Source organism: Aethalodelphis obliquidens, unplaced genomic scaffold (genome assembly GCF_003676395.1).
Source record: "Aethalodelphis obliquidens isolate GAN/ISIS:26980383/991018 unplaced genomic scaffold, ASM367639v1 scaffold26, whole genome shotgun sequence".
Lineage (NCBI taxonomy): Eukaryota > Metazoa > Chordata > Mammalia > Artiodactyla > Delphinidae > Aethalodelphis > Aethalodelphis obliquidens.
The window spans coordinates 24,878,128-24,891,120 of NW_020837970.1; the positions used below are offsets into that span (position 1 = coordinate 24,878,128).

At 43.0% G+C, this 12,993-nt stretch overlaps 1 protein-coding gene across 1 annotated transcript in view; it reads left to right on the forward strand.

Annotated features, from left to right (window-relative positions):
- CHRNA7 (cholinergic receptor nicotinic alpha 7 subunit) overlaps window positions 1-12,993 on the forward strand; it is a 121,323-nt gene that overhangs the window by 46,642 nt on the left and 61,688 nt on the right. Inside the window, exon 4 of the mRNA XM_027123748.1 lies at window positions 11,947-12,056. Within this exon, the coding sequence (XP_026979549.1) occupies window positions 11,947-12,056 (110 nt within the window). The remainder of the gene's footprint in view (window positions 1-11,946; window positions 12,057-12,993) is intronic.

The following is a 12,993-nucleotide window of genomic DNA, read 5'->3' on the forward strand; positions in this document are numbered from 1 at the left end:
GCTAAGAGAATTCACCACCAAACCAGCTCTACAACAAATGCTAAAGGAACTTCTCTAAGTGGGAAACACAAGAGAAGAAAAGGGCCTAAGAAGCCAAACCCAACACAATTAAGAAAATGGTAATAGGAACATACATATTGATAATTACCTTAAACGTGAATGGATTAAATGCTCCAACCAAAAGACACAGGCTTGCTAAATAGATACAAAAACAAGACCCATATATATGCTGTTTACAAGAGACCCACTTCAGACCTAGGAACACATACAGACTGAAAGTCAGGGGTTGGAAAAAGATATTCCATGCAAGTGGAAATCAAAAGAAAGCTGGAGTAGCTATACTCATATCAGATAAAATAGACTTAAAAATAAAGAATGTTACAAGAGACAAGGAAGGACACTACATAATGATCAAGGGATCAATCCAAGAAGAAGATAGAACTTATAAATGTATATGCACCCAACATAAGAGCACCTCAATACATAAGACAACTGCTAACAGCTCTAAAAGAGGGAACTGACAATAACACACTAATAGTGGGAGACTTTAAAACCTCACTTAAACCAATGGACAGATCATCCAAACAGAAAATTAATAAGGAAACAGAAGCTTTAAATGACACAATAGACCAGATAGATTTAGTTGATATTTATAGGACATTCCATCCAAAAACGGCAGACTACACTTTCTTCTCAAGTGTGCATGGAAAATTCTCCAGGATAGATCACATCTTGGGTCACAAATCCAGCCTCAGTAAATTTAAGAAAATTGAAATCATGTCAAGCATCTTTTCTGACCACTACGCTATGAGATTAGAAATAAATTACAGGGAAAAAAACGTAAAAAACACAAACACATAGAGGCTAAATAATACATTACTAAATAACCAAGAGATCACTGAAGAAATCAAAGAGGAAATCAAAAAATACCTAGAGACAAATGACAATGAAAACATGACTATCGAAAACCTATGGGATGCAGCAAAAGCAGTTCAAAGAGGGAAGTTTATAACTATACAAGCCTACCTTAGGAAACAAAATTTTCAAATAATCTAACTTTACATCTAAAGGAACTAGAGAAGGAAGAACAAACAAAACTCAAAGTTAGCAGAAGGAAAGAAATCATAAAGATCAGAGCAGAAATAAATGAAGTAGAAACAAAGAAAATAGCAAAGATCAATAAAAGTAAAAGCTGGTTCTTTGAGAAGATAAACAAAATTGATAAACCATTAGCCAGACTCATTAAGAAAAAGAGGGAGAGGACTCAAATCAATAAACTTAGAAATGAAAAAGGAGAAGTTACAGCAGACACTGCAGAAATACAAAGCATCCAAAGAGACTACTACAAGCAACTCTATGCCAATAAAATGGACAACCTGGAAGAAATGGATAAATTCTTAGAGAAGTATATCCTTCCAAGACTGAACGAGGAAGAAATAGAAAATATGAACAGACCAAACACAAGTAATGAAGTTGAAACTGTGGTTAAAAATCTTCCAACAAACAAAAGTCCAGGACCAGATGGCTTCACAGGTGAATTCTATCAAACATTTAGAGAAGAGCTAACACCCATCCTTCTCAAACTCTTCCAAAAAATTGCAGAAGGAGCACTCCCAAACTCATTCTATGAGGCCAGCATCACCCTGATACCAAAACCAGGCAAAGATACTACAAAAAAAGAAAATTACAGACCAATATCACTGATGAATATAGATGCAAAAATCCTCAAAAAAATACTAACAGAATCCAACAACACATTAAAAGGATCATACACCATGGTCAAGTGGGATTTATCCCAGGGATGCAAGGATTTTTCAGTATACTCAAGTCAATCAATGTGATACACCATATTAACAAATTGAAGAATAAAAACCATATGATCATCTCAATAGACACAGAAAAAGCTTTTAACAAAATTCAACACCTGTTTATGATAAAAGCTCTCCAGAAAGTGGGCATAGAGGGAACCTACTTCAACATAATAAAGGCCATATATGACAGATCCATAGCAAACATCATTATCAATGGTGAAAAACTAAAAGCATTTCCTGTAAGATCAGGAACAAGACAAGGGTGTCCACTCTCACCACTATTATTCAACATAGTTTCTGGAAGTCGTAGCCATGGCAATCAGAGAAGAAAAAGAAATAAAAGGAATACAAATTGGAAAAGAAGTAAAACTGTCACTGTTTTCAGATGACATGGTACTATACATAGAGAATCCTAAAGATGCCACCAGAAAACTACTAGAGCTAATCAATGAATTTGGTAAAGTAGCAGGATACAAAATTAATGCACAGAAGTCTCTTGTATTCCTATACACTAATGATGAAAAATCTGAAAGAGAAATTAAGGGAACACTCCCATTTACCACTGCAACAAAAAAAATAAAATACCTAGGAATAAACCTACCTAGGGTGACAAAAGACCTGTACGCAGAAAACTATAAGATGCTGATGAAAGAAATTAAAGATGATACAAACAGCTGGAGAGATATACCATATTCTTGGATTGGAAGAATCAATATTGTGATAATGACTATACTACCTAAAGCAATCTGCAGATTCAATGCCATCCCTATCAAATTACCAATGGCATTTTTTTACTGAACTAGAACAAAAAATCTTTAAATTTGTATGGAGACACAAAAGACCCCGAATAGCCAAAGCACTCTTGAGGGAAAAAAACGGATCTGGAGGAATCAGAGTCCCTGACTTCAGACTATACCACAAAGCTACAGTAATCAAGACAATATGGTACTGGCACAGAAACAGAAATATAGATCAGTGGAACAAGATAGAAAGCCCAGAGATAAACCCAGGCACCTATGGTCAACTAATCTATGACAAAGGAGGCAAAGATACACAATGGCGAAAAGACAGTCTCTTCAATAAGTGGTGCAGGGAAAACTGGACAGCTACATGTGGAAGACTGAAATTAGAACACTCCCTAACACCATACACCAAAATAAACTCAAAATGGATTTGAGACCTAAATGTAAGACTGGACACTATAAAACTCTTAGAGGAAAATACAGGAAGAACACTCTTTGATATAAATCACAGCAAGATCTTTTTTGATCCACCTCTTAGAGTAATGGAAATAAAAACAAAAATAAACAAATGGTATCTAATGAAACTTCAAAGCTTTTGCACAGCAAAGGAAACCATAAACAAGATGAAAAGACAACCCTCAGAATGGGAGAAAATATTTGCAAATGAATCAACGGAGATAGGATTTATCTCCAAAATATATAAACAACTCATACAGCTCAATGTTAAAGAAATAAACAACCCAATCCAAAAATGGGCAGAAAACCTAAATAGACTTTTCTTCAGAGAATACAAACTGTTGGCCAAACAGCACATGAAAAGCTGCTCAGCATCACTAATTATTAGAGAAATGCAAATCAAAACTACAATGAGGTATCACCTCACAGCAGTTAGAATGGGCATCATCAGAAAATCTACAGACAAGAAATGCTGGAGAGGGTGTGGAGAAAAGGGAACCCTTTTGTACTGTTGTGGGAATGTAAATTGATATAGCCACTATGCAGAATAGTATTGAGGTTCCTTAAAAAACTAAAAATAGAATTACCGTATGACCCAGCAATCCCACTACTGGGCATATATCCAGAGAAAACCATAATTCAAAGAGACACATGCCCCCCAATGTTTATTGCAGCTCTATTTACAATAGCCAGTTCATGGAAGCAACCTCAATGCCCATCGACAGATGAATGGATAAAGGAGAAGTGGTACATATGTACAATGGAGTATTACTCAGCCATAAAAAGGAACGAAATTGGGTCATTTGTAGAGACGTGGACGGATCTAGAGACTGTCAGAGTGAAGTAAGTCAGAAAGAGAAAAACAAATATCGTATATTAATGCATATATGTGGAACCTAGAAAAATGGTACAGATGAACTGGTTTGCAGGGCAGAAACTGAGACACAGATGTAGAGAACAAACGTATGGACACCAGCGGGGGAAAGTGGTGTGGTGGTGGTGGTGGTGATGTGATGAATTGGGAGATTGGGATTGACGTGTATACACTGATGCGTATAAAATGGTTGACTAATAAGAGCCTGCTGTATAAAAAAAGAAAAAAAAAAGAAAAAAAGATGGGGCTTTATTTTAAATTCATTAATGTATTCATAGATGACATTTTTATTGCTAAAACTGAGACATCGATACAGATTTCACTATCAATTCTATAACTTTTAAAAATAGATGTAGTAACGTATAGTTCAGAATGAAAGGTACTTTGTAACAACAGGTTTATTCAGTTCCTTGAACTTCTTACAGATTACATGCCAAAAATAATGAGTTTTCATCAACGTGTATCAGTGGACAACTTGATTAGTTTCTCCTTCAATTTTGCTGAAAACAAAGAATTTAAAGAATTAAAATGCATCTGACCTTTGAAAGTATTTGTCACCCAAATTTTTAACAAAATTGACATAGACACTGGTATTTTGAATGGACTTTTTCTTGCTTCTTGGGTCAGTGTCCCTAGGTAAGAGTTGAGAAAAGGGAAATAGGTCTTTATTTGTGAAGTGGGAGGGGGATACTTCAACATGGAGGCAAAGGATGCTCCCAGGCAATTCTTGGGCAGGTGAGTTTTAGTTGGCTACAAGTGGATATTGAGGGATAGAAAACAGAAAATGGATTTACTTCACACTGTCTGCTGTTTGTCCCAGGGGTACCCTTAGCTACGTCTCAGACCCCTTGCAGAACTTTCCTGTAGTGAATAAAGTAGGAACCTTTGAGAGTCTCCCCTGCAGGATTTAAAGCAACGTTCTTCAGTGTGTGGATCCCACCTGCACACCTGTGCCCGCCGACTCCAGCTTCCCTCCTTTTGCCAGGGGTACAGGGTCTGTGTTCCCCTGGAAGCCAGCCCTTCCTCAGTGGGCTTGGCTCTGTCTCCTGGCACCTGCTGAGAGCTGGGCTTTCACAACTGCCCCTATCGCCTGGAGCATCATAATAGTGTCTGTGAGCCACTCATTAGCATACAGACATGATGCAGTCTGTCCCCATAAATCCGCCCGGTGACTTCCTGGTTCCTCTTAACCTTTATGGCAAGGCTCCCCTGAGCAGTGACCCCTGCCCTACTGTCCTCAATCTCTCCACTTGCATTCTCACTTAAACTCACCTTCATCTGGCTGTGTGTAAGCAAAGCACTAACCCCCAGGTTACTACATATTATGAGTAATGTTTTTACCCAGTTTTTTTTGATGAGAATTTTCAACTATACCAAGAAGTTGAATTTATAGCACGCACCCATATACCTGCCTCCTGGATTCTATAATTAGCATTTTACTATACTTGCTTTATCCCATATCTGGGAATCTATTCATCTAGTTTATTTTTAAATGCAGCTCAAAGTAGAATAGTGGACAGTGGTGCCCTTTCACCCACATATTTCATGGAGATCTCAAGAGTTCAGAGGTTTTTTTTTCTTTCTTTCAAGGTAAAGTATTTGCATACAATGCAATGCACAGATTCTAAGAGTGTATCTGTCAATAAATTGCCAGTAATGCCTTCAGGTCTGCAGCCCCCGCCCCCATCCCCTGCATTCAGGACTGTCATGTAAGGTATAGCTCTGGGAATCCTGGGGCATAATGCAAATGTTTCCTTTTTTACATAAAACTGCTTGTTTCCCAAGCCTTCTAAAGTGCAGAGCTGCTGTGGACAATTTTCTCATGGAGAGAGAGAGAGACTGAATTTGCCCCTGGCATGTGAGGTCATGTTTCCCTGAGTCTCTGTTTCTTAGCCCTCAGTAAGTGATTGATCTTCAGCAATGTATATTATTTGGTGATTTTTACAAGGGTGTTGGTTTCCAGGAAAAATGTAACTGGATTATTACTTACTGCATTGAGTTCAGGTTCTCCATAAATAAACATCCTTGCTTTGGAGGATGTCACCAGAGGCCTCTAAATTTCTTTCAAGCACAGTGTATTTCTAATTAAGACTTGCATTTGCAGAGGCACCTGCAGCTTCATTTGTTTTAAAACTCACTTTTTAATCTCATGTACCTATTCAACTAATCTTTTCAAGCACCTGCTTTGTGGAAAGCATTGAACTAGGCCATGTAAGGGGGGCCCAGAAAAGGATGAGACCCAGTTTCTACTTGCAAACCATTTCCAATCCGGCTGTGTAATTTACGCTCTAAAGAAGATTCAAATATCAAGACCAAGTACCTCCCTAGAGAATTGGCAGGAGGCAGGCTAGCTGTGTAGACCGTGGAGTTGGTAGGGGGGAGAAATCTCTGCTTTACAGAAACGGGAGGGAGAGGAGGAAAGGCACAAACTCTTCTGAATGTGATGATCAGGGAGCCTGAGTGTCTCTAGGTGTGACCTTGCTAATTAGTGCTTCTTTTCCAGGTGGAAAACAAGTTGGGTGCCTTCGTAGCGCATGTCCTTATAAAGCTGGGTGGCCCATTTATCTGGCACCTGTAGCTCATGGAGCAGTTGTAACAGTAGCTCCCAGCTGAATTTTAAGGAATCACAAGTATCTTGGATTTAGAGCAGACCTTAAAAGTTATCTAACCTCTGCCCTACCCAGTGTTTCCATCTGGAAAGCCATGGCATTCCTATTGTGGCCATAGCATGGCCAATGGGGAACTCAGATGTCACCCCGACAAGGCTTGGGAGCTGCCCCAGAGCCATGTGTAAGACGACCCCCTTGATTCCTGCTCTTTGTGTTCTCCCAACTGGTGACCAGCCTCGCCTGCCCCAGCTATGGGGACAGACAAGAAGTGAGGCTCCATGCTGAAGACGGTCAAGGCCAGAGTCCCCAGGGAGGGAGGGCAGAAATGTGAACAGGAGGGGACAGAGGACCCAGGAAATTGCTCTCAGCAACTGGTTTTTCTCTCCTCTCATTTCATGTTGCTGAATTCCTGTTCTGAAAACCTGAATCCACATAATCTTTTCTCTAGGTATTTCAACTCTGAGGTCAATATTATACAAATGATGGATTTTCTATACATTCAAAAAGAGAAACAGAGAAAACATTCTCTTTGACCTACAGTTTGTTGATTGTGTTTTCCTTTCTCTTACCTGCCCTTGATTTGTAGGACTTTCCAGTTATTTAGATAACCTGAAGGAAGAGAACGTGTCTGATCTTTCTGTTTACCTCTATATTCACAGGAGGAGGAAGCAGTTAGTGTATTTTCTCGGCAGATTAGTTTTATCATTTGGGGAGGCCTGTCAGACATAATCTGATTTAATCTACGAGAAGCCATTTCAGTTTCTAAAGAGACATTTGAGCCATCCAGAGACTTGTAGTTGCTTTAAAAAAAAAAATCTGTTGTCTTTAATTTTGGAATTTTGACCATTCTTCTGGTTTCAGTTTTCCCATCCTTCTTACGCTTATTTTTTACCTCCTAATTCTAATGATGGATTAGATTCTAAACCATATTTATTTCTAAAATGCTTACCTTCTTCATTTCTGCATTCTTTATCACTTTTCTCTGACAAATAGAAATGCCATACGTTATGCTCATAGATGAGATGTCGGTGGCTTGCTTAGGGCCATAAGAGTAACCCACGGTTAAGGGTGGTGTTTCAATCACTGTGTCCCACTGAGAGAAGAAAGTTTTAGGGCAGAAGGAAGGAGGAGGCCCACTCTCTTCCTCTGAGATCAAAACAGTTGACGGAAAGAATGTTCAGAGCATGTGTGTGTGAGGTGTTTCCTGACACCAGGCACTTGGCGTCTGCCCATCCAATAGCTGGTTCTGTGATTCTCGGGACTCGACCTTGGTGTCCAGCAGTTCAGTTTTATTCTGAGTTAGCGTGCAGTCCCTCGAGGTAAGGGCTCAGTCCCACAAACCGCCCCCACTTGAGACACAAACTGCAGATGGGGGAGCCAGGCAACCGACACTTCTGTCCAGCTGAGTTCAAATTGGACGTTCCCACCACACCCCGCTTGGGTACAGTATTTTCCTAGAACAGCTCCTGGAACTCAAGAGAAACCTTCATCTATGTTTCCAATTTATTATAAAGGATGCAGCTCATGCACAGCTGAGGGAGGAGATGCCAGGGCAGGTATGAGGCGAGAAGTGGAACTTCTGTCTCCCCACACCAGCCACTGTGTCCCTGCATCATGATGTGGTCACCAGCCTTGTTTTCTTTTTTCCTGCTCCAACAGCATCATTTGTTTATTTATTTATTATTAATTTTTATTGGAGTATAGTTGCTTTACAATATCAGCCTTATTGTTCAGAGTTTCGTAACCCAGTCTCCAGCCTCTCTTCTCTTCCCAGAGATAGGGGTGGGGTGGGGATAAGGGTTCCCACCCTCTAATGCAGGGTTGATCTTTCCGGTGACCAGAGGCATTCTGCTGACCTGAGGCTGACTAGGGGCCCCACCCTAAGCCAACTCATTAGTATAAAAAATATGCTTAAAAGACATCTGATCACTCAGGAAGTTCCCAGGGTTTTAGGAGCTCTGTGCCAGGAACCAAGGAAAAAGACCAAATATATTTATTATACCATACTGTATTTTTTTTAAATGAAGTAAACTTTCCCTTTCTTCTCTTTCATTCACTTGCTCTCACTCTCTGCTTTCTTTCTTTCTTGCATTAAATATTTCCATGCAAGTGTGCACACACACATTTAAAAAGAGTTTCCTGTGGGCCCAAGGCAGGTTGTAATAGGGCCAGTTCTCAGACCCCTGAAAGAGTGGGATTCTTACTGTGCATTTTAGATCAAGGGCCCCTTCCTCCCCTGCGTTTCCCCTTAAGCATCCCATGTAATCGTATCTTGATGACTTAATGAGGAGGAATCACACAGAAATAGGGAGAGAATGCAAAGTGCAGCCTCTTCTGACGGGAAGCTCTGGGAGGGTTGGCGTTTCTAGGTTCATGCCTGTTTCCAGGTGCCCACGTGTGGAAGCTGTGCCAGCTGCTGTCTGTGCACAGATTTTGCTCAGTGCCTCTGCCTTCCCGGGCCTTGCAATCTGAGTGGGCAGTCAGTACTTTGGAGGATAGAAACTCCCCCCCCTCCACTTGTTTGTGGGCCCCTTTCCGCATCCATTCTTTTTTTTTTTTTTTTTTCGGTACGCGGACCTCTCACTGTTGTGGCCTCTCCTGTTGCGGAGCACAGGCTCCAGACACACAGGCCCAGCGGCCATGGCTCACAGGCCCAGCCGCTCCGCGGCACGTGGGATCTTCCCGGACTGGGGCACAAACCCGTGTTTCCTGCATCGGCAGGCGGACTCTCAACCACTGCACCACCAGGGAAGCCCCTCCACATCCATTCTTAAGAAATCTTCATGCAAATCCAGGACAACGCAGCACCAAGGTTCCTGCTCTATCCACCTCCTGACACTGAGCTGGCCCTTGCTCTCTCCATCTTTGGCTGCAGCTCAGTTATTACAGCTCTCATGTCCTCTGAGATTTTGTGAAAGGGAGGGTTCCCTCTTCCTTTTAAAGCCATCATGTATCACGTGCCTCCCAGGGCCATGTGACTTACCTGCTGTGACACTATCTCATTGCATCCTTACAGCGCCTGATGAGGTGTGACACATACGTGCAAACTGCAGCACAGAGAGGGTGGTTTACCTGCTAGAGCTCAGTTCTTCTCTGCCGGAGCCTTGGTACAAACCCGCCTGTCTGATTCCAAAGCTCCCGGTAGCCCCCCTTTCTGCCGTGAGGGTGGGAGAGACCCAGCTTGGCTTTGGACTAAGGAAGAGCCCCAGAAGGGCAGTGCCTTCAGGGATGATGAGCAGCCCACCTTGTTGGGGTGCAGAGTCTGCCTGTGCAGACAGATTGGATGGGAAGAACCAACCACGGTAGAGCCCAGGAGTCACCCAGCTTGCCGTTCTGAATCCTGATCCAGTGACCAACAAAAAATATATCACTTCTCTGGGCCTCAGATTTCTCTTGTAAATAGGAATAGTAATGCTGGCATCCTGGCATCCTGGTGAGCATGGTACACATAGCAGACACTGAGTGAGCAGGATGGCCGGGATACATGTCCTGGGGCACAGGGAGCTGGGGAGACGGGAGGGGTGAGGAATTGCCAGGGAGGCTTCCTGCAGCTCAGATCAGGTACCCTTAGGAGAGGTTTGAGTTTGACCAACAGAGTGCTCCCTCTTCCCTGCTTCCCCTTGCCCTGTGGCCATCATTTCAGCAGGCAGAGGAGATGGGTGTCTGCCTGCCACACCTAGCTTCCTGGGCAGTTCTTGGGGCCCTGGGGCCCTGAGCAGCATGGTGGGGAAGGTGACAGTGTAAGGCTCTGTGATAATCAGCTGCCAGAGAAGCATCCCAGGGCTGGATATGAGGACTTGGTCAGGAAAGCACAGATGCTGGGCACATGAAGGCTTATGCCCAGAGCAAGGGAGAGGAAAGAAGGGAGCGCTGGGCAAATGGGGCAGAGTTGGAGCTGCTGGAGCAGACACAGCATGGCTGGTACCCAGGCCTTCCTGCAAAACCGCTCGAACAGGTCTGGCTCTTTCTGGGTGCTGTGCTGTCCTGTCACAGCAGGGTGAGGGTGGGAGAGACCCTCCCCAGCTGCACATGTCTAATTAGAAACATCGGCCTGGTGGGTCTCTATCCTAAATGCCCCAGATGATACTTCAGCACGTTAGGTAGCAATACACCCTCCTTTCCATGGTCCATGGCTGTGAAATGCTGTTACTTGCCTGCATATTCCTTCTTGCCTGACTTCAGGTAGACCCAGAACTGGGATGCTTGCCTGCCCTTTCCAGAGGATGGTGGGATCTCTGGGACATGCCCTTTGACCCTTGCTGCAAGTTTCAGTAGCTCTAGACCCACAGCCCCTTGGCTGCAATTCTCAAATCTCAGCAACTCTGAACATGACAGGATTTTTGGTTTGTTTGTTTGTTTTTGTTTTTATAACTTTACATCAAACTGATATTGATATGCGTTTATTTTCTCAGTAAAAATATGCATGTTTTGCTGCAGAAATAATGATTGATTATAGGGAGTTGTCCCTGGACCAGCTTGGGGTGTTGCATCACATACCCTTTTAATCTGAGAAAGTTTGAGCTCCAGAGCAGGTGGCCCCAGGGGGACTGAATACAGGATGGGGGCCTTTACTGGGTCTGCTCTGATTATGCACACCTGTAGGAGCTGATGAGTCCAAACCCAGCAGCCCTGCGGTCCTGGCTGGGTGGTGCTGGTTGTCCAGCAGTTCAGGTGGGGTCCTACCTGGGCAGTCTTTACAGAGCTAGTGGACCCCAGGTAGCTCTGGGGTGCATAGTCCTGGCGCAGAGGACCCCAGACATGGGCCTTCATCTCACAAAGACCCCTCAAGAGCCAATTTCAGGCCTAGCCCCAAAGAGATGCACCTGTGTTCACGTGTTTATAAATATTTCCTGTACCCTCATGTGCTGATTCATTGTTTTACTGCCAACACCCATGTTTGCATTTTTGAGTTGTGGTGTCAGAAGCACTATTCCTACATGAAAATAATAATTCAAATCCAAAAACAGTGCCTTAGAAATTTCTGAGAGGTACCCCCACAGCTGCACGAAGTTGTTTCATGGAAATAAATATTCTTCATTTTTCCAGCTTGGTTCTTGTTCTAATTGAAATAATGAATTTATTTGTCCAAAGTGTCTTTACAATGGAAAACTTTGAAGGCAAGACAGTTCTTTATTTGGCTAGGAAAAAACCCATCTGCTATGGGAGGGGAAGGCTTGGGGGCATTCAGTGAACTGGAATTAACTTTAATGCTACCCTCTGACTGTGGTCATGGTGACAGCAGGATCTTAAATGTGATTTTTTTGCTATTCATGGTCATTTTGTAAGGGGTTATTTAATTCCCAGTTTCCATATATTTTACAGATAGCAACTCAATTATGTAAATAAGTGTCTGGAACTCTTTTTGGTTTTGAACTTATCTAATAATCTCTTATGAGATATATTAGCAGGCAAGGAAGCAAAGTGCTGCTAATGCCGCCCTCTGTGTTTGTCAGTCTTGGATGGATCACTATTTACAGTGGAATATGTCAGAGTATCCAGGCGTGAAGACGGTTCGTTTCCCAGATGGCCAGATTTGGAAGCCAGACATTCTCCTCTACAACAGGTAAGCACAGTGGACAAAGGAGAAAAATGAGTTTATTTTTGGACGAGTTTAACAATCAAACATATTTGAGTATTTTATAGCAATACCAGTACATTATCTGTAACTTGGGACTGTGGATCCCCACGAGGCTTTGTAGGAAGCAGCTCTGTCCCATGTCCAGCGTTCTCTGTCCTGGCACGCAGGCCTGCAGCACCCAGCACACTGCCCCCGACGGCCATGTCCACAGGGCTGTGCATTACAGGTGTGTCGGTACTTGTGTGCATGTTGGCACTGAGACATTTTTGCTTGTGGCCATACCTTTGCCCCTGAATGACAGCAGTTACAGTCACAGCATGAGAAGTTTCTGGTCAACGGGACACATGGCTGGGGTCCACTTTCTGGGACCCAGGTCCTCATTTGATGCAGTGTCCTTTGGGCATTGGGAGAGCCCTGTGGGGCAGCTGAGCACAGGAGACTGTCATCTCTAGCCACACTCAGAAGCTTGTACCTGACAGAAGACAGACAGATAGCAGTCATGTTCTAATAAATGTAGTCCTTCTCCTGAGGTCAGGAAAGGAAGGATTCATTAGTCATCCAAAGCTGTCTGATTTGTAGAGTGGAAGCCCAGAAGGCAGATATCCAGGTAGGGTAAATTTCTAGAAGCATTAAATTATTTGCTAAACTACATAGTCACAAAAGGGAACCCAGCGCCTTTCTTTCTAATAAGGCTTGGGATGGGATAACCAGCTTAATATACAAGAAAGATATTTCCTAGTGATGGCTGCTGCCTCTGGTCCCACCTGGACAAGAAGGAAGCCGAGTACCTTCCTGACTCAGGAAACAGTGCCGCCATCGGCCACTGCCCACGGTCATCTCCCCGGGACCAGCTGATGTGTTTGTCCTGCACTGGCTCCTTCCAGAAGGCTGGGTATTCCAAGTCTTGTTTTCCCTTTTAATT